Source organism: Caloenas nicobarica, chromosome 1 (assembly GCF_036013445.1).
Source record: "Caloenas nicobarica isolate bCalNic1 chromosome 1, bCalNic1.hap1, whole genome shotgun sequence".
In the NCBI taxonomy this organism is placed as follows: domain Eukaryota; kingdom Metazoa; phylum Chordata; class Aves; order Columbiformes; family Columbidae; genus Caloenas; species Caloenas nicobarica.
In genome coordinates, this window is record NC_088245.1 from 64,515,319 (window position 1) to 64,536,734 (window position 21,416).

The window sequence follows — 21,416 nt, forward strand, 5'->3', positions numbered from 1 at the left end:
AGCAGTAGATTGTTGTGCTCCTGGCTGAGAAGAGGAAAGGGCCAACACCCTGAAGCCCTGGGTTCTGTGCCAGATTCTGGGTAGGTGAGGTTCCATGAGAATGAGATATACACAAGTTTTACCAGACAAAAAAATGCATCATCTCTGTCACAGCCATGTGTGCCTAAATTTGGTTGTTACAAGCTTTTGAAAAAAATCACTTTCAAAGCAGCAGCAGAGAAAACATCCCCTTCAAAGCAGACACAATCTGCCAAAGTTTAACTGCATGCTCCAAAGCATAAGGGTATTAAAGTTGTTCAGAAAAGAAGCTGGCAGAACTCTAAGCAGAAACCGTTGTTTTCCTCTTGCCTCAGCATCAGAAGCAGCTGAACTCTTTCAACTGACATTTTGCAAAGAAAAAAAAAAGCTCCAGCCCATAGCAAAATGCACAATTTACAAAATTTCAGTTGAAATAGTTAAGTTTGTTCTCAGCTCCACTGCAAGGCATTAATATTTCTGACAAGCACCGTATAACATCTTACAGCTTTTATAAGAACTAGCACAATCAGCCAAGTCTACCACTTTCTAGTATTTATTCTGTGCATTTTACATGCAATTAATTACACTAACATAATCAGTGCTGTGACTACTGATGGTCAGTTGTATTTTTTCCCCATCTCATGTGTTAGGAAGAAGACATCACTAATCCATTGCTCTTATGAAAGGTTTTCCCCTTAGTCGGCCAAAACAGCTGTCTCAAATAACATCAACAGCTGAAAACACAGTACATATAGGGAGTGTCAATCAAATCTGTTATTGAGCTCATGTGTGTTTAGCAACCACTGAAGAAAAGCACAGAAATATATGACTTTTAAAGGGATAAAAAAGACAGCATATCATGCAACTCCAGAGTGCAAAACTGGCCATACTGACAAGGCACGTAGGAAGTCAAGGAGGGGAGCCAGAAGACCTGCGTGGTTAAACAGGGAACTGCTGGGCAAACTCAAGTGGAAGAGGAGAGTTTACAAATCATGGAAGGAGGGGCTGGCCACTTGGGAAGAATATAAGGCTGTTGTTAAGGGGTGTAGGGAGGCAACTAGGAAAGCTAAGGCCTCCTTAGAGTTAAACCTGGCAAGAGGGGCCAAGGACAACAGAAAGAGCTTCTTCAAATACATGGCAGATAAAACTAACACCAGAGGCAATGTAGGCCCACTGATGAATGGGGTGGGTACCCTGGTGACAGAAGATACAGAGAAGGCAGAGTTACTGAATGCCTTCTTTGTATACTCTGCCGGAGGCTGTCCTGAGGAGCCCCGTACCCCTGAGGCCCCAGAGGAAGGCAGGGCAATGGAGGAGTCTGCCTCAGTTGATGAGGACTGGGTTAGGGACCAGTTAAGCAATCTGGACATCCATAAATCCATGGGTCCAGATGGAATGCACCCGTGGGTGCTGAGGGAGCTGGCTGAAGTCATTGCTGGGCCACTCTCCATCATCCTTGCCAAGTCCTGGGAAACGGGAGAGGTGCCTGAGGACTGGAGGAAAGCAAATGTCACTCCAGTCTTCAAAAAGGGCAAGAAGGAGGACCCAGGCAACTATAGACCGGTCAGCCTCACCTCCATCCCTGGGAAAGTGATGGAACACCTTATCCTTGGTGCCATCTTAAGACATATCAAGGATAAGAGGGTCATCAGGGGCAGTCAACATGGCTTCACCAAGGGGAAGTTGTGCTTGACCAACCTCATAGCCTTTTATGAAGACGTAACAAGGTGGATTGATGATGGCAGAGCGGTGGATGTGGTCTACCTTGACTTCATTAAAGCATTTGACACCATCTCCCACAGCATCCTTGCAGCTAAACTGAAGAAGTGTGGACTGGACGATCGGGTAGTGAGGTGGACCATGAGCTGGCTGAAGGAGAGATGCCAGAGAGTTGTGATCAATGGGGCGGAGTCTGGTTGGAGGCCTGTACCTAGTGGAGTGCCTCAAGGGTCAGTACTGGGACCAGTATTATTCAATATATTCATCAACAATTTGGATGAGGGAATTCAGTATACTATCAGCAAGTTTGCTGATGACACCAAGCTGGGAGGAGTGGCTGACATACCAGAAGGCCGTGCTGCCATCCAGCGAGATCTGGACAGGCTAGAGAGCTAGGCAGGGAAAAATTTAATGAAATATAACAAGGGAAAATGTAGAGTCTTACATCTGGGCAGGAACAACCCCAGGTTCCAGTGTAGGTTGGGCAGTGACCTATTAGAGAGCAGTGTAGGGGAAAGGGACCTGAGGGTCCTGGTGGACAGCAGGATGACCATGAGCCAGCACTGTGCCCTTGTGGCCAAGAAGGCCAATGACATCCTGGGGTGTATTAGAAGGGGGGTGGTTAGTAGGTCGAGAGAGGTTCTCCTTCCCCTCTACTCTGCCCTGGTGAGACCGCATCTGGAATATTGTGTCCAGTTCTGGGCTCCTCAGTTCAAGAAGGACGGGGAACTGCTGGAGAGACTCCATCGCAGGGCCACAAAGATGATTAAGGGAGTGGAGCATCTCCCTTATGAGGAAAGGCTGAGGGAGCTGGGTCTCTTTAGCTTGGAGGAGACTGAGGGGTGACCACATTAATGTTTATAAATATATAAAGGGTGGGTGTCACGAGGATGGAGCCAGGCTCTTCTCTGTGACAACCAACAGTAAGACAAGGGGTAATGGGTTCAAGCTGGAACACAAGAGGTTCCACTTAAATATGAGAAGAAACTTCTTCTCAGCCAGGGTGACGGAACACTGGAACAGGCTGCCCAGGGAGGTTGTGGATTCTCCTTCTCTGGAGACATTCAAAACCCGCCTGGACGCCTTCCTGTGTAACCTCACCTAGGTGTTCCTGCTCTGGCAGGGGGATTGGACTAGATGATCTTTTGAGGTCCCCTCCAATCCCTAACATTCTGTGATTCTGTGACTCTGTGAAAATGTGATTCTTATATGTGAGCCAAAAAAGAGATGAAGTCTGCATTGTTCATTTAATGCTACCATTTGAGTTAATTTTGCAGTTCTATGACAAAATTTAAAAGACAACTTGTGCTATTTCTTTATGGTTTTTTTACTTACACATAGGTTCCCACGACATACTCGATTTAACTACTCTTATGCAATTAGTGTTACTCATACTGTACACCACAATGGGCCACGCTGAAGACACACTAGTAGTTAAGGACATCGTCCATAGTAACTCTTATGCAATTAGTGACATTCATACTATACACCACAATGGGCAAGGCTGAAGACACACTGGTAGTTTAAGACATCATCCATAAACAGATTTACTTTGAAATGAAGGAAAGCCACAGCAGAAGTGAGACTGTATTATTATTAAGAAGCCTATTCTGCTTCACTTCTCTCCCAAGTAACTCCCCCACATGCACACACACATTCTGGATTGAGAAATAAGAGCCAGGTTTTCAGAACCTGCCACTCACCACAATCACCAGCTTCCCAAGACCTCTTGGAAAAGATTTGCGCTGCAGCAAGAATCACTGCTCTTTAATGTGTCCAGTGCTTGAAATCTATTACCCAAGGTAGGTCAAAGCTGTTAAAGCCTACTTTGTTAGAGGCACACTATATTTCAAGCCCCAGCCCTGCCTGAGAAATCCAAGACCTTGCTTCACAGAAAACGAACATCACTCACAAAACAGACACAACTGAACAAAAAGCTGCACTGTCCACTGGCTTGTTTAGCATTCTAACTTCTTGAAAGAACATGCAAACAAAAACCACATTTCATCTGGCAAGACTACAAGTGTAGCTTGTAGACACAAGGCTGACATAAATACAGCAAGCACAGCATAGAAAGCAGTCTGAAAGGGAATCCTCCAATCATATGAGTCTTCTGTGAAAATGAACTGAAAGCAAGCTTGACAAGCTGAACTGGCCACAAGAGACATGATGCCAACTCAAGTGTCTGCAACACACTCAGGCAATTAAGTTGAATAAACAATATCCTCCAACTGTCCCATAAGGCAGCTACATCAGATTCCCTGCCTGACCTCCACAACTTGTCGTTGGTCCATGAGTCTCTGAGGAGACTCACTGCAGACTATTCAGAGGCCGGCACATATCTCTCGCCTCTCCCATGAAAACAGTGGAGCAAGACAAGATAAATGCTACTGATTGTCAGTGCGGGAGTTGCACAGATTGTGCAATGGAACAAAAGCAAAACCACAGCCTGGGCTGAGCAGCAAGATATTCACAGAGCCTGACCAAAGCCCTCGTTCACAGAGGTGCTCAAACACATACCTACCTTTAGCACACCAGCCACCCATCTACACACTAAGAGTTCAGCATCTGCTTAATTGTGGAAGCTGAAGCGCTGATTCAGTGACATGTGACTTCAGTGGGAGCTGGATCAAGCATTCCAAAATCCAAGTTGATTTACTACTTAATTTTCTTAAATACTGACATTCACTTCGCTATTTCAACTGCAAGCAAGTGGCTCTAATAGCCATTCTGCTCTTACTGTATATGCCTCTTCTGCGTAACTCAAAGCTACAGGAGTTTGCTCTTGCTGTTCCTAAACTGGTCAAGACCAAATGGCACTGGAAAGCAAATAAATTGCACCCAAAATGGATATTCAGGGAGTTATAAGTCTAATGAGCAGTTACATGAACGTTGTCCAAGCCTACTGCATATGACCAGTACATATCTTTTCTGTTTCACACCACCCATTATACCATCAAAACATTTCAAGGCTAAAGATTAGGCCAGGTCCTAATTTGTTAAACATTATGGGCCCAAAACAGAGGAATCTGACTCCTGTCACAGTTTTTAATAAAGCATTTCACTTTAACTCCAAAGCAACAAAATACTCTTGTTCTCTGCAACCTGATGTCTTTAAATATCTGTAATCAATGAACCACTTCTGAGATGTCTATGAAAAGCATCCTCTGAAAAGCAAGTTTGCTCTTAGAATGCTAAAGTTAACTGTACATGATTCACATGCTCAGTGGAAAGAGAAAACGTAGAGGACTCACAAATCAAACCAGCTCAAAGGCTCCTGTCCTAGCCTGAGCAGGAAAGCGTCGCTTTGGGCAAGATCTGTTGTCTCCGAGTGCTCTCTTCCAGCAGCCCAAACACTGGCTAACTTACATAACATTTCTTACTGCTGCTTTTAAGTTATACAAGAACACATATCAATCACACAAACATTTACGGAAATTCACAGCAATGTTTAATTAAGAGCTACCAAGTATTAGACAAACAATTAAACAAAAGCCAGAAAATCCAGAAAAAAACACCACCAACAAAAAACCCCAGCCACTCTATTAACCTCAAAGACGCAAAAAAAATCCCAAGCAAATCTCCAACTTACAAACCTACTGCTTTGCCTTCTCTTACTTGTATGCAAAGCCTGTTCTATTTAACAAAAAGAATCTCTGAAGCTTACTAGAAATTATCAACTTTCACGTAGGCTGGAAACGGAACATCTTGTTGGCTACAACACGAGCTGAGTTTAACTTCCCTGAAAAGATCACCAGTTACCACCAAAACACGAACTACTTTCTGAAGTGGAAATAAACTATTATTAAAAAGACAAGCGTGCTTTATAACATCAAGGCTTCTTAAACACCCAACAACAATCACCACAATTCTTGTGTTTAAATAAGAGTCAACACTAGTCGGTCCACTTCATGAAACATGTTAATGCAGACTCTTATCATTTCTTAGTGTTTGTCAACAACTTATTAATGTTGATAAAAATGTATTGCCTTATACCTGTTACCTACTGAAAAGAAAACCTGTAGTCACAGTAAAATTGTCCCTTTCTATGAAGTGTTAGTTGGTGCATTTTTAATATTAAAGATAAACCAAGAAGTGCTATGGGAGCAGAACCAAATGAGATATCTTTGTAATTAAATTGTCTGCTTAACTACAGACTCATTCTAATGTGTAAAGCCACTAGAGGAAAGAAGAAAGGGAAAAAAGAGGGTCACTGATTCCTGCCTATTTTCAAAAATTCTACTGAACACACCCCCCTTCTGAAGCCCCAGCACTTCTCTCCACACACAAGTCATGCCACGGCCGTTCTTGGAGAGCAACATTTCGCGTTTCGAGGAGCTCTAATGCTCCTTTACTCCAAAGGGGAAGGAGAATCAGGCTGTCCCGCACCCCGCCGGTGCTACCCCCGCCTGACAGGCTGCAGCCCCGAACGCCCCGGGCACTCCGAGAGCCGCTGGCGGAGGGGCGGCCACCGGGACCACAACCCCGGGCGACCACCGGGCTGGCAGGGGACATCCCACCCGCTCGAAAGGCCGGGGACCGGGCTGCCCCACGCCGGTTCTCTCCTTGGCTTCCACGGGACGGGTCCCAGCGCCGCCCCGGCCCCACGCCAGAGCGGACGCGGTTCGGCTGCCAACAACGCGCGCGCTTTCTGGCGGAGCTCCCCAGCAGCGCCGCGCGCACAGGCGGCCCCCGCCCGCCCCCCCCGCACCGGCACCGCCGCATTGTTACCGGCGCTGCCGTTAACGGACGCCGGCGCGCGGGGACAGCTGCCCACGGCAGCGGCTGCCGCCTCCACACCCCCCCCCCCACGCCCCGACTCACGGTGCGGCCCCGGCCCGGCACACCTGCCGCGGCCCGGCCGGCCCCGCGGGCCCCCTTTGTTCCCTTACCTGCGGCGGGTGAGCCCCGCAGCGCCGGCACGGCGAGCAGAAGCGGGAGCAGGGCGGGCAGCGCCGGCCGCCACCGCGCCGCGGCCACCACGAAGCGTGTCATCCCCTCCATGGCACGGCACGACACGCCGCGGCCCGGCGTCAAGTCATCGCGGCGCCCCGCGTCCCCTCCGCGGGCTGAAAGGGCTGGGCGGGCTCGGCGGCTCCTCCCGGGCGCATCCACCGCCGGCGGGGCCGGGACGCCGGAGAGCAGGGGGCCTCTGCAGGCCCCTCTCCCCACGCCTACCCCGTGAGGAGTATTCACGGGGGCAGCGCCGCGGCACCAAACGCCTCCCAGAAGCGGCGGGGCAGGAGTGGGGCAGAGGCGCCCCGCAGGGGCCGCGGGGCGGCTCGGTTCGAGCCCCAGGCGGGGAGGCGGAGGGGAAGCCCCGGCGCTGTGGGGCAGTGGGGCTCCTCGGCCGGCCGCGGCGCTCGCCCGGGCGACTACGGCCTTTCACGTGGGAGGCGGCAACAGCCCCGACCCGGCCGCCCGGCGCTCGCTCGCTCCACTCCCTCCCCGCCGGCGACGCGCTAAGCCCGGCAGAGTCCGGCCCTCGGCGGCGGCGAGCGCAGCGGGGCCGCCCGCCACCTGCGCGCACCCCGCCGTCCGCGTCTGCGCGGGGGCGCGCCCGCCCCGCCCCCTTCGCCGCGCGCGGGCGGGGGCGGGGGCGGTGGGGAAGGGAGGAGCCGAGGCCCCGGCCGCGCTCTCGGGGGGGGGCGGGGCGGAGTCGGCAGGCCCCGCCCCCGCCCGGCCCGCGAGGCCCCGCCACTGCCGCGGGTCATTTTGCCGTTGGCCCCGCGCGTGCTCGAGCCTCACAGAATCACAGAATGTGAGGGACTGGATGGGACCTCTAAAGATCATCCAGTCCAATCCACCTGCCGGAGCAGGAACACCCAGATGAGGTTACACAGGGAGGCGTCCAGGCGGGTTTTGAATGTCTCCAGAGAAGGAGAATCCACAACCTCCCTGGGCAGCGTGTTCCAGTGCTCTGGCACCCTCACTGTGAAGAAGTTTCTTCTCATATTTAAGTGGAACCTCTTGTGTTCCAGTTTGCACCCATTACCCCTTGTCTTACCATTGGTTGTCACCGAGAGGAGCCTGGCTCCATCCTCCTGACACTCACCCTTTACATATTTATAAACATTAATGAGGTCACCCCTGTGCCTCCTCCAAGCTAAAGAGCACGCACAGCCCAGGCAAGGGTGGGGGTGTCACCCAGCGGCCGCCCCCCTCAGGATGGGTTGAGTTGTCAGTGTCTCCCGGTACCTGCACGGTGACCGGGACGGCCTGAGAGCCCGGTCCTGATTTGTGCGGGGCACCCATGTTTCCTCACTGCGCTGCTCCCCCATGGATGAGCGAGGCTGGGAGGCTGGTGGTCCCTTCCCTCAGCCCGCTTGGCCAAGCCAAGGGGTGCCCGGGGACAGCCCATCGTGTCCCGCAGGCTGCATGTGGAGTTTTGAGGGCTGAAATAATGATCAATGTCCAAGCGGAAAGGGAGAAGGTGCAGCTGTGAGAGTGTAGTTATATGGCAGGACGTCCCCGAAACGTTAGTGATGCTCTAGGATACAATGGGCACAAAGACCAGGAGTGGTCCTTGTCACCGCAGGGCTCCTCCTGAGCTCAGCTCTCCTCAGGAGCAGGGACAACTCCAACAGTCACCAAGGAGCACCACGGAGAGCTGGGAAATGGTCTCATCAGAAAGTAGAGCTGGGCTCACCTAGTTCTCCAGCTGCGCTCGCAATGGAATAGGCCAACAATACGTCAGGGGACTTCCTAGCAATGTTCCTGGCACACATCACTCACAACAGATACACCTCACTCGCAAAGTAAGGTGGAAAGAGGAAGAATTCATTTTGCTGACACACAAAAATAAAGCAATACCCGTAAGCTTTAGGTTTACATCACAACATAATATCACAGTCAGCAAAGGAAAATAATACACGGCAGAACCTTGGCAACTTAAATAAGCGAAGCTGAAATCAGTCAAACTACATCAGCTGAAGATGTGACTCAATATAGACACAGTGAGTAAGGGGAGGGCATGAAATATGAAAAATCTACTGGGTTTAGGTTAGACGTTTTCAGGGTCAAAGAGTCCACAGATATCCTGTCTTTGGCGAGGTATCAAAAGCAGTCACCATGATGAGTACTTCAGGCCTCCTAGCACAAGACCTATACTTTCATTCTAAAAGTCTCGGTCCAAACAATATAATTTTCTTTCATTTTGTAGAGTGGAGAGATGTTTCACAGAAAATTTCATGGGTGATTACAACCTATATCTTAAAATGAAACAAAAAATATAAGCTATAACATCCCATGGAAAGATGTTAAACATTGCAAAAAGAAGACCACAGCAGGACAAAAAATACCCATAACTTTTGATTCATCTAACAAAAAACTGAATGCAGAAAAACTTGTATAACACCCTCTTTTTTTTTTTTTTTCACCTGAGCAAATAAAAAGATCAGGGCCTGGGGATTGTTTGTGTTATATTAAATTGCTGATAGATAGAAGAATATCTTTGATATTCCTTTTTATTTACTAAAATAAAAAGAAATTTCTGTTTCCCAAAACCCATTAGGAATCAAACAGCTTATTTTTTTTTTGCTAGTTTCTGGTCCCCTAAATATACAGCTTATTATAAGAGTGCTCTTTAACGTTTTCTTTTAACTACATACCCACCATTCGTGGATACGCACCATGTCAGGTACTTCCTTGTTTCCATCTCTCTCAGTTTCCCTTGGCCTTCCCAACCTCTTTTGCGGATCTACAGTGCAGGCGAAACAATAGCCACCAAAAGCTTAAAAAAACCCACGCCACTCCCACATGCCTTCATTGTAAGCAACTCTGGGCACCCGCGTTTGGCATTGGAGTGTGCGGTTACATAGTCTTTCTGTTTGCAAAATGTGGTTTTCCTGTTCTTTTAATAAGTTTGCGTTCAGAAGTACTCGGTAAGTGAACAGGAATCCATCCCTGCTTCACATTCAGTGGGAGCTTTGGCAGTTAAGACCCTTGAAATATTTAATTTCAAAACATATTTCAGACACCGCCTGTCATCTCCTTTACTGAAAGGTACCACAATACATCGTTGTCCTAAGAGCACCTTTAGTAACAGAGTGTGTAAAGCTCCCTGTAGTACATTTCTGACTGCTTGTAGATAATTTGTCTCGCCAAGATCCAGTCATGAATGGTAACTTCCCAGACAAAAGCGTGAGACAACTTCTCCCACATTTCTGAGACGTTATCCATGATGAAATCCACTGCAACTGCTCACTCATTCACTGTCTCAGCTAACATGATTTCCTGCTCCAGTTCCCAGAGTTCAGTTCATGAAAATAATCTTCCTATCTTGTGTTTGGGTTCATGTTCCCCAGTTTCTGTGTCTGTTGAGACTGAACTGGTATTTATGTTATTGCCCGGCTTCCTTGGCTCATTTAAGAACTGTCACATTTGATTGTGTATTCTCTATTCCCTTGCAATTTCACACGTTCCACCAGATACCTCCAAATTAAACTGCCGTTGTTAAATAACAACTGGCATTGAAAGAGGAGCTGTGAGTCGGCTACCTGTGATATTACGGTTCACCCTCTCTTTTGGTCTGCTGTTTCCCAGAAGGTGTGAAGCAATTTCACTAGTCACATACAATCCTCTGTCCCACTTAACCTCCTCTTTCACTGGAGCCATACTTTTGGGAGATGTTTTTGCAGTTGTAGCTCCTACTCCCCTTAGTGATAGCATTAACTTTAGTAACTCTGTACTGTTGGTTAGTTCCTTTAATCTTTTTGCAGACCTCTGAGTTCCCCTTTTTCCTGGAAAGCCTCGTCATATGTGGCAATTTGATTGACATTTACTTCACCCATTTGTCTCAATGAACCAGAGCAGGAGTCATCCACGTGAATTTGGCATCTCTGTGGTAGCTGACTCCCAATGATTTTAAGTCCAACTTCAGGGTTTTTCTCCATCTTTCCTTTATGTTTCCTTCAGATATTTCTTCAGTATTCTTCTCATTTACCAGAAAGTCCTGTTTTCCTCTGTACAGCAGGAATTGTGACAAAGAACATTTTTTTTTGGTTACAGATTCAAGCACGTCTCAGCCTATACTTCTCTTTGTGCTTTCCTCAGGACTTCTTCAGGTTGTGCCAGTACATCCTCACCACCTTGTATCTTTCTGGTCCTTTTCACCTATTGTCCATGCACAGATAAAAGGTGCTACAGAGTAACCAGCAAGAGCTTCACTCTCATACTCCTTGAAGGGATGACATACTTGGATTTGTGGTGAAGGCTGTGTTTTTCCTTTCCCTTTGGAACAGCAAAAAAAACCCCACCACACCTTGCATGCTTCTAACAAGTATCTTAAGTCAAGAATGACAGTTATTCATAATAATAAAATCTATGGAAGACTTCAGATTCCATTAAAACAGAAATCTGAAAAAATATGGCTAATTTTGCTAGAACATTAATACGGGCCAGAAATCCTGGGATCTGTGACTCTCAGAGGCTTCCCTACATTGTCACTTGCAAACTCACAAAGTGAAACTAGCTATAATTTTAATTAAGTTTTACTCTGCAGCTTGCAAATGCATTAGTCACAAGAAGTAACTGAGTTGGAAGGTGAGAAATTCTCTTTCCTGTGGTACCCTGCTGTGGTCCTTGGTGGTATGGAGCAAGACATTGGGCATCCTGCTTAAGGGGAGAGTAGAAGTAATCTTTTTTAACAGTGTGACTTGCAAGGGTTATTCACTTACTGCTGAATGACTTCCCATTGCATATAAACCAGGAAGTTTTAGACATCACTGAGTTTTCCACTACAGTGATGGCTACCCTGATTTATCACTGGTGCAAGGCTGAGGATGCAAAAAATAAAATCAAAGTCCATGCAAAATATTATTAGATTAGTGATGACAGGCTTCGCCTGGAAACTGTGAGTTTGTTTTGTGAAGGACGTAAGGCAGGGGGGTGGGGAGAACCACAAAACCCCCCACTTTATGGATAGGAACCTCACAAGTGTACACACATCGAAGGACATTTGGGAGATGCAACCTCAGCAGTGGAAATGTGCACCCACATTGCAATCACAGAAAAAAGAACATCTCGGAAGGCTCTTTATGGAAGTGCTCACTTCTTGTTGCCCAGGTTTTGCTGGAAGGGAAGGTATGAAATTAGACCCTCTTACCAACCTGAAAGTACTTTTCAATCATCTTGCTTTTTGGAGTGTATGTAATACCCAAATCTGGCAACCTGTTTCTCAAAATTGCACATCAAAACCCTGGTTCAGAGACACTGGAGTGAATCAGAGACCAGCAACATTATTTCCAGTGGAACCAGACATCTTCTTCAGTTATTACTGGTTTTGGACTCAGTGGCCAGAGCTGCTGATGATATATTTTCCTTTAGTGAACAATATTTGTGTTAAAAAACCCCACAAACAAACAGGTTTTTTCTCCTGCTCTTTTGCTGTTGCTGAAATTTGTGAAGAAACAGACTTATGAATGTTTCCAATTTGCTGAACTACCCACTGAAAAAAAAAAAAACCAACACATTCAGAGGGCGGTGTTCTAGCTTGGCTTTGTGAAGGCCTTCAGAGAGTTCTGTTCGTTAGGCTATTCCAAATGCTCTCAGACATCTCATTTTCTTACCAACACTTGTGTCTAAGGGAGCAGAGAGTGCATTTTATTCATTATGTTTTTTCTTTTACTCTCTGCAAAGCTATGTGCTATGGAAAGTCGCATGGTATGTGACATTAAAAAAGAATCAAACCATTTGCAGAGGACACCCAGTTGGGCAGGAGTGTTGACCTGCTAGAGAGATCTGCTCGTTGTATGAAGAGGCTCCATAGCTCAGGGGTAGAGCACTGGCCTAATAAACCAGGAGTCATGAGTTCAAGTTTAACCGGAGCCTTGGGGCTTTGTACCCCCTGCAAAGATCCTCAGGCTTGTCTTTCTGGTTTCTCTTCAAGAAGGTAATCTTAGAGGCGCAGGAGGCTGTCCCCACGCACCAGAAGGTGAGCCTTCCGGGAAGAAGACCGGCCTGGCTGAATAGAAAGGCATAAAAAGAGAATTTGGAAGGAGGGGCAGGCTACTCAAGAGGAATACAAGAATTCTGTGAAGTTATGCAGGGAGAAAATTAGAAGGGCCAAAGCCCAACTAGAGCTGAGGCTGGCTACCGCAGTTAAAGGCAACAAGAAATGCTTCTATATCAGCAACAAAAGGAGGGCTAAGGAGAATCTCCATCCCCTCCCTGATGCATGTGGGGGGAAACATAGTGATAGAAGATGAGGGAATGGCTGAGGTACTAAATGTCTTCTTCACCTCAGTCTTTAATAGTCAGAAGAGTTGTGCTCTAGGTACCCAGCCCCCTGAGCCAGAAGACAGGGGTGGGGAGCAGAATGAAGCCCCAATAACCCAAAGGGAAATGCTTGGTGACCTGCTACACCACTTGGACACTCACAAGTCTACGGGGCCAGATGGGATACACCCAAGGGTGCTGAGAGAGCTGGCAGAGGTGATCACTGAGCCACTTTCCATTATTCCCACTCTACTCTGCACTGGTGCGGCCTCACCTGGAGCACTGTGTGCAGTTCTGGGCACCACATGATAAAGAAGATATTAAGCTATTGGAGAGTGTCCAGAAGAGGGCTACAAAGTTGGTGAAGGGTTTGGAGAGGAAGCCATATGAGGAGCGGCTGAAGTCACTTGGTTTGTTCAGCCTGGAGAAGAGGAATCTGAGGGGAGACTTCATCACAGTCTACAGCTTCCTCACAAGTGGAAGAGGAGGGGTAGGTGCCGAACTCTTCTCTTTAGTGACCAATGTCAGGAAGATGTGCCAGGGGAGGTTTAGGTTGGACATTAGGAAAAGGTTCCTCACCTAGAGGCTGGTGGAGCACTGGAACAGGCTCCCCAGGGAGGTGTCACGGCCCCAAGTCTGACGGTTTTCAAGAAGAGACTGGACAATGCCCCCAGATACATGGTGAGAACTGTGGGGTTGTCCTATGCAGGGACAGGAGCTGGACTTGATGATCCTTGTGGGTACCTTCCAACTCAGGACATTCTATGATTCTACAGATCAAAACAGCCCAGTCTTACTGTGCACTTCCATTCTGTTTCTGAACGCTCATACTTTGTTTGATCCAAACTTGTGCTCTAGGTTACTTCTGCCTTTCTCCTTTTAACTAGCTGATGGAGGACAGTAGCAACAGCAGCTGGCACCAGAAGAGAAAAGAGACAACTTCAGAAGGCCAGACTAACAAAACAGATCAGTTTTGTTCTGGAAAGTACAAGGAAGGTACTAGAAAGGATGTTTTTTAGGTTAAAAAGTGAAAACAAAAAAACCCCAAGCTTCATTAGGGTAGAGATTTTTGTACTTGTGTAGCTCAACAAGACAGTCCTGTATGGTCTCATGCTATAACCAGGTAAAATACAATATTAGGAACTGGCACCAGGAATGCCCACACAAATACTAGATTGTTCCTGTGTAAAAGAAGAAAAAGGCAATAGATGCCTGTATGCTGTGTTTTCAATTCTAAGCTTCTAAGCTGGAGAAATATAGAGTTAGATTAGAGAAATAGCCTTTTATTTAAAAAAAAAAAGAGGTATCTAATAAATTGCTTTCTTCAACATTTTCTACTACAGATTTCATTGAGAAATTAGAGAGGCTGCCCAAGTGCATCTCTGTTTTGCTGAAAGGCTTGTCAACTTGCAAATGCCTCGCGCTGTCTGTTCAATCCATTTCCTGGACTTCTGGCATTGAGTCTGCAACAAATATCTCAGATATACAGCTTCATACTGCTCTTCCTAAGAATGGTTCCTCTGATTTCCTCCTCTGACTCCTTCACTTTTGCCACCTACCAAAAGCTTTTCCTTCAAATTCCTGTCTTTCCAGTTCTTCTGAGGCAACGCATTAGAATAAATGGGCTTAGTGTTGTTCCTCCAGTAGAGACGTATGTAGCGCTCTGAACCAATGGTCTCTTTTCCTTCATATCTGCAACCAATCCTGACCTTAAGGGGTTTTTTGTTCATAAAATATTGTTTTAGAAGACACAGACATGCCATATTCAGAAATTATTGCACCACAGATATATTTTGCTCGATCAAACTATCCTTCATTCCAATGCACCAAGCAACTGAAAATAATTCCATCTATACTTAGCTAACTTACCATATTAAAGATAGTGCGTTTCAAGCTACTATAGCATTGATCGTGACAGCAATCAGATTATTTCTCTGTGTTGTGGAATGACACACAAAAAACAAGCAACCCAGATCTTGTCTCTTGCAGTTTTGGAACTTAAGGAAATTTAAAGTATAGTGACTTTACTATAAAATAACCTTGGTAATCCCATCACTAACAGAGCACTCACTGAAAAGGTCACTTACACATACATCCATTAAACTCCTCCCACAAAACAGAATCAACAAACCTTCCGCTTTATGCAATGTCAAGAAATACTTCCAAAAATATCTAGACCTTGCAAAATCCTCCCCCACATCTGTTTCCAATCTTCACTTCATAATTCAGGGTACATCTCCCATTCCAGAAACCATTTGGACTTCATATGAAAACATAAGGCTTCCTCCTGTCTGGCCCAGATACAGTTTATACCAAAGATTAATCAAATGCTATCCTAATTTATATAATGAACAGTGCAGATCAGTAAGTTGCAGACTCAAGGATCAGTGTTTTTTGGAAAGTAAGAATAACTAAATCAGACAATCAATAGATGCTTTGCCAGAACTTAATAAGAGCAGCTGGAATGAACACTTTCAAAATCCTGCCCATGACATTCACCTCTAGTGAGCTTTTGCTCCTGCTGACAGATGATAGTAGCTTGATCTTCCTGAGAGAAATGCTTTAACAGCCCTTTTCCCTTCCCTCAAATCTGCTTTGGTTTCCTACTGCTAATGGTTTCTGGTCCCTCTAGAAGTTACAACTCCAGGCTCCCTCCCATTCTGTACCTGTCACAAAACACCTATACTTCAGTTCTGTACTCTTTTTTCTTTCACATTCATCTTCCTGGGGTCTTCCTGCCTTTATGTCACCATAAAGACCTTTTCTCCCCATGTTGTTTCCCCATCTCTCAGTGAAATGTCACCATCCAGATCTCGGTAAAGCAAGAAATGTACTTTACAGGACTATACTTGAGACCAAAATTGTGTGATTCCTAAACCACGTTTCACATTATTTTCTTCAAAAAGCATTGTCCCCCACCAAACACCCTTGTTTAGACTTGTGACAGGCAGACATAATAAAGAGAAATATAACACCTGAAGAGCCTTAATTGTAAAGAAAAAGGAGTTTGTTAAGGGTAGTGCTTGAAAGAGAAATAATTTAATCCAGAAAAGGCAAACCTGAGTCAGATTATTTGGATAAAGTTTCTGGGAGTGAGTAACACCAGCATGGAAATTGCCCTCCAAGGAGAGCAACAAAGCTCTTCACTTTGGGTATTTTAAGGCTCACATAGACTGGGCACAGAGCAGAATCCAGGGAGCAACATTAGATGCCATGAAAGGCTTACTCTGCTGCTAAATTCAGTAACAGAGAAATGAGCTGAAAGCTCCGGTGTTACTAAGGTACCTTTTATTCACAGCTCAACTGTCTTTCACACTTATATTCATCACAGGATGCTGATGTGGTGTTTTCTTCTGTAGTCTGATACGATTTTTAAGCTGAAAAATACTAGCAAAGAGATTGAATTACTGACACATACATTAATTGGTTATTTGATACTATCATATTCTATAATCATCACAGAAATAATTTAAAATATTTCAAAATGTGGAAGCAGAAGCAGGCAAAGGGGAAATTACTTCTGAACCCCACAGAGATGTTAGCGACACAAGCATTCGCTACTCATGTAGCTGGCACATGCTCTTGAGCACCCAAGTCTTCAATAAAGATAAAAGCCTGATTAATTGCAGTCTTCCTTCTCAGGTGCCATGGCAGTCAGCATTGGCCAGACTGAGCTCAAAGCACTAGAATAATTAGTCTGAGTCAGTGGCAGGCCAGCATTTGTCTGCTTTGATGACTTGACCAGGATGGAGCTATGTGGTCAAAAGCCATCTCTAAAACTGTCCTCTAGAGAGGCTCACTCCAAATACTGAGACTGAGTCCCAAGGGCAAATGCAGGGTAAAAAGTAAAGAACAAGAAGTTAAGACAAAGGAGGATTTGGGACATCTCTCTTGATACACTTTTTGCTTAGCTAGGGGAAAGCCTCCAGACAGAATAATCCTGTCCTGTGGAAGAAGTTGAAAAGGCGTGAGCTGCAGATACAGCTGACATTTGGTCAGAGCGCTACTGAAGTGAGCAGCTGCAATTTGAGCCAAAACTCTTTTCTTCTCCAGTTCTTTTTGGGGATATTTTATACAATGTTAAATTAAGGTCAGATAAAGGACATGTTAGTAACATCCTTGCCAGTGAAAACCACAAGTTAACTATTAAATTATGTTTATTTACGTACTGTTTTATTAAAAGAGTTTCTCTGTGAAAGTCCGTTTGAAGAAACTGTGAGACTGAGAACTGTATTTGGACGCAGCTCTGAATAGTAAATGGAAGTTCTCTGTGCTCTGCCTGAAACCAGTTGTGGTTCTCTTTTAGCACATTAGTTGAATGTATACACTGGGAATATTTTACTTTGTTTTATGTTATTGCAATTTGAAAAAAATTACACTAATAGCCCAATTTCATGCAATTATCTGAATGCAAAACATTTTTCAGTTGAATTCCCATAGCCTAATCCTACTAGTTCCCTTGGCTGTCTCACTTTCAATTATGAACCAAGATCTGCGCATCAGATGAAATGCTGCTATTGTGAAAATTGATCCTTTCTTTAAAAGTTATTTTCAGTGGTCTTCTGCCATACAGGCTGTGTTTATTGTCTGCAACCAAAGGCACTTTAAGGAAATCTGATTTTAACATCACAGTCCTGCAATACATATACTATATCTAGAGCGGTTTGTTGTGTTATTGTGGTAATAACCTGGTTATTTTTGCACCATAATTGTACCTCTAAATGTCTCTTGAGCTGCACATATGGGGCAAAGTGTGGCTTTATGAATACACAGGGGAAGGAGAAGAAAAAAGAAGGGCCATACAGAGAATTACATTCTTTTTTCCTTCCATGTATAATACAGCGAACACAGTGTTGGAATGCAGGCAATGGGTGATGTTAACATTACATTAATGCCAACTTGGTGGTCAAGTCTGAGCATTCAGAAATCATAAGGCCGGCTAAGGGGTCATACATGTCTGCTTTTGTATTTGCTTTTCCCTTTTTGAAGCCCTTACAGTTTGCATCTTCAAGTTTTACTCCACAATCTAGGAAAAGAAAATTCTTTACAAGAAAAGTCCAAGCTTTTATTAAATCACATGGCTCCAGGATGCAGGACTTAAAGGAAAACACCAAAGAAGTTGAGACTTATAAGAATCAGTGACAACGTGCTAAGTTCTCCAAATCAAGTGAACGAATTAACCTAGCCAACTGACTGACCCACATCCCTGGAAGGAAGCACATTTTGTACATTGTGAAAAATGTGGATAATGTCATACTGTGGAGCACACTTCCTTGAAGATCCAGAAGGCTTCACTCCTGCTCTAATACATCCCTCTCTCTTTTGGTTCCTCTGAAATACCTGTCCTGCATTTCCTCATTTGTGCTCAACATACTGCATCCATGCTTGCTTATAGAGCTTGCCTGTTTGGTAGGAGGAAAACATTCTGACATCCACTTTGGAAAGAACTTGCATTCCTTGATTCAGGACAAATATGATAGATCATTTTATTTAACTGAAGCTACATGCATACATATATTTGAGACTCAGTCTCTAAGCTCCATTCCATTGTTGTGAATAGAAAGAAATAATATGCATTTTGTTATAAGATGGAACAGACATCAGCCTGGCTCATCTGGCCTTGCCTGGCTCTCCCCTTTGTCTATAGAGGAAGGCTTTGACAACTACATCCTTTCTTATAGATGGATAACATTAGGTTAAATGAATCCCAACCTTGATTTCACATTTTGGGTACCCATGAATCAAAATAATAAAATTAAATTCCTTTTTCATTTTCACTGCTTTAAATACCTCCCCTCTTTTTTTGCCCTAAGGGAACAGCTGCCTCTCTGGGCAGTGAAATTTCTGTTCCTTATAAAAGCTGTACATTTATCTGATATCATTATTCAGGTCGCCAAATGACCTTTGTCAAAGAAAAGGAACTGGAAACATGATATTTTGGATATTAAAGGGTGAAAAGTAAGAAGAAAAAGAAGGGTAAAACAACTAATACTTTAAACAGGAGGGTGATAAAGAGAAAACTCACAGGTTTTAGCTTTGAATTTCACCTTTTACGTACTAATTATGTAGTAACACACCCAGATACACACACATGCAGATACTCTGTTACTAATTACCTTTAAGGAATACTTCAGTCAGTGAGGCAGTTCTTTCTATCTTATTTTGGCTGTCATGCTTTATAGTACCCCCTTCTCTTTGCACTTGCAAACACAGCCATTCTGACACTTTACTTACACAGCATTTTGTTTGTGAATATTGGTGCTAGCCCAGAAGAAAGTCTTGGAAAACACAAATTTCGGTTTTTGCTATATGCCAGCCGTCTCCATCACAGACACCAGAGTAAAAAACATATATTGGCTCCCTAAGGTTCCTTTCATTTTCTTTGCCTGCCACAGATCCTTGCAGAGGATCAGACAGACACATGTAACATCTCTACTCGCCCTGGGAATCACTCACAAAGCTGGTTTCCTGTCATTAAGCGACTCAGAGAAGTAACCGACAGCAATGCAGGCCTCAGCAATTATTTAACATCATGAACAGCCAGATATAAGTGGACAAGCTGCCTTGATGCTGCAGTACTTCTTTCTTCACATGGCTGCCTGGAAATCCTGCTGCCCTGAATCTCTAGTTTCTAGTGAATGTATAGTAATGCACCAGCGTTATGCTTGGGGATGCCTTTCACAAGCATGGTACAGTATGTTTTGCTTTCCAGCATTTATGTGTTACATACACTGCTGGCACAAAAGTTTACATTGGAACTGGCAAGGTTATTGATTACAATTCTGGTTTAACCTTCCTATGTCTTTTATATCTTTGCAACACCCATTTATATATATATATGCATGCACACATACATTTATAAATATACAAGCATTTGATGTGCTATTTTTGGAGCAGAAATCAATGCTAGCTGCCCACTGCCGAGTGGCTTCCCAGAATGCATGACTGTGAAATTCTGCATTAACAAACACCACTACATGGACAGAGGAAAAAAAGAAAAATGTTCAAATGAAGGCGTATTTCCATTTCACACTTGCAAAGCACTATATAAACAGAAAATTAAAAGGGATCAAAATCCACATTCTTAGTGCTTCTAAAATTGTGTATCACATATTGTATTTCATTATACATTTTTTAAAAGGCTCCACCTACTCTCTGAGACTAGAAATCTTTTAATAGCATGAAGTTAGTCAATCTTTCTTTCATTAATATTCATATATATGCCCCAATTCTTACATGTAAATCCACTAATGAAGATTCACTGGTGCTGCAGCTGAACACTGTGCAGGACCTAGGACCCTTCTATGCCGGCAGCCTCTGTGGAGCACAGAACTGCATGGTGGGCAAATGACATTCATTAAACAGCAGCCACTTCACCTGCTTTCTGCTCCCTTAGCCCTTCTGCTAATTCCTTAAACATCTTCAGCACACCCTCAGCTGAGGGGGGATGTGTTCCCGTTGCAGTGATGAGAGTGATAGGCAGGAACTTGTAATGTGCCTCTCCTCTGTGTTACAAAAGGCATTTTAATAATCTTTGCCAAGTTATTCAGTCTTTTTGCCTTTTGCATTATAAAATGTTCCCCATTTTGTGAAAAGGAGACAATAGTGCTTCTCTTCTTCCCAAGAATTTGTTGCAACTACACAGCTTCTGGTTTCCATTTAGCACTAACTCCATCTCTTTATGCAGCACCACACTGTGATGTGTAAACTAAGCCTGAAACAGAGTCTGAAGGCAGAAGAGACCATTATGATTATTTAGCCTGGCTTCCTCTAGGATTTTTCTCAGGGATTCCTACATGAGGCTCCACGGTTTCAGTTGCCAAGGAAACAATTCTCAATCTTTTCCATCCCTCACCATCCCTACCCCTCCTATCCATTTTGTCATTTCTTGCTACAATAAAAGAATCCTTGCAAATGTCCTAGTCCTTAGCTCTAGCGTCCTCATCTCCACCTCAAAGAATGAATGGAAAAGAGTGGCGAGGGTCCTTGGCTGGGAGTTCAGCCTGAAGCTTACCTCTTATCCTTGGATCCTGTGCTGCAGATGGATTACCCTTTGAAAATGACCCTCTCAGCTACAGTTAGCTTACTAAATGCTGTATTGTTTGGCTAATGCAAGACATATTATTTTTTTTTCAATTGCCCAGCAGTGTACCACTTGATTTATTTTTGGTATCTTTCCTTTCACCACACCTTTAGCTCCACTGTAGCCTCATGCAGAAATGCTTCGGAAAAAACACACTGTTGTAATATGCAGCTGAAGAGCAAAAGCACTAATGAGGAAAAGAAAGGAAGATGCAAAGAGATGGAGAACCATGTAGGAGTGTGATAGAAGGCCAAACCCCTGCATCAACTAGAGAATAAATTAGATGTACTCAGAGCCAGAGATAAACTTTTGCAGTCTCAGGAGGTTAAACTCAAGTACCTTCAGGCAAGTTACAGGAAATCTGCATGTTTCCCTAAGG

General features: G+C 44.7%; 1 protein-coding gene across 3 annotated transcripts in view; it reads right to left on the reverse strand.

The window, feature by feature from the left end:
- KIAA1549 (KIAA1549 ortholog) overlaps nt 1–7,268 on the reverse strand; it is a 148,340-nt gene extending 141,072 nt beyond the window's left edge. For all 3 annotated transcript variants that reach the window (XM_065653319.1, XM_065653328.1, XM_065653335.1), the window contains exon 1: nt 6,630–7,268. In XM_065653319.1, the coding sequence (XP_065509391.1) occupies nt 6,630–6,741 (112 nt within the window). In that variant the 5' untranslated portion in view covers nt 6,742–7,268. The remainder of the gene's footprint in view (nt 1–6,629) is intronic.
- Between the last annotated feature and the right edge of the window lie 14,148 nt (nt 7,269–21,416).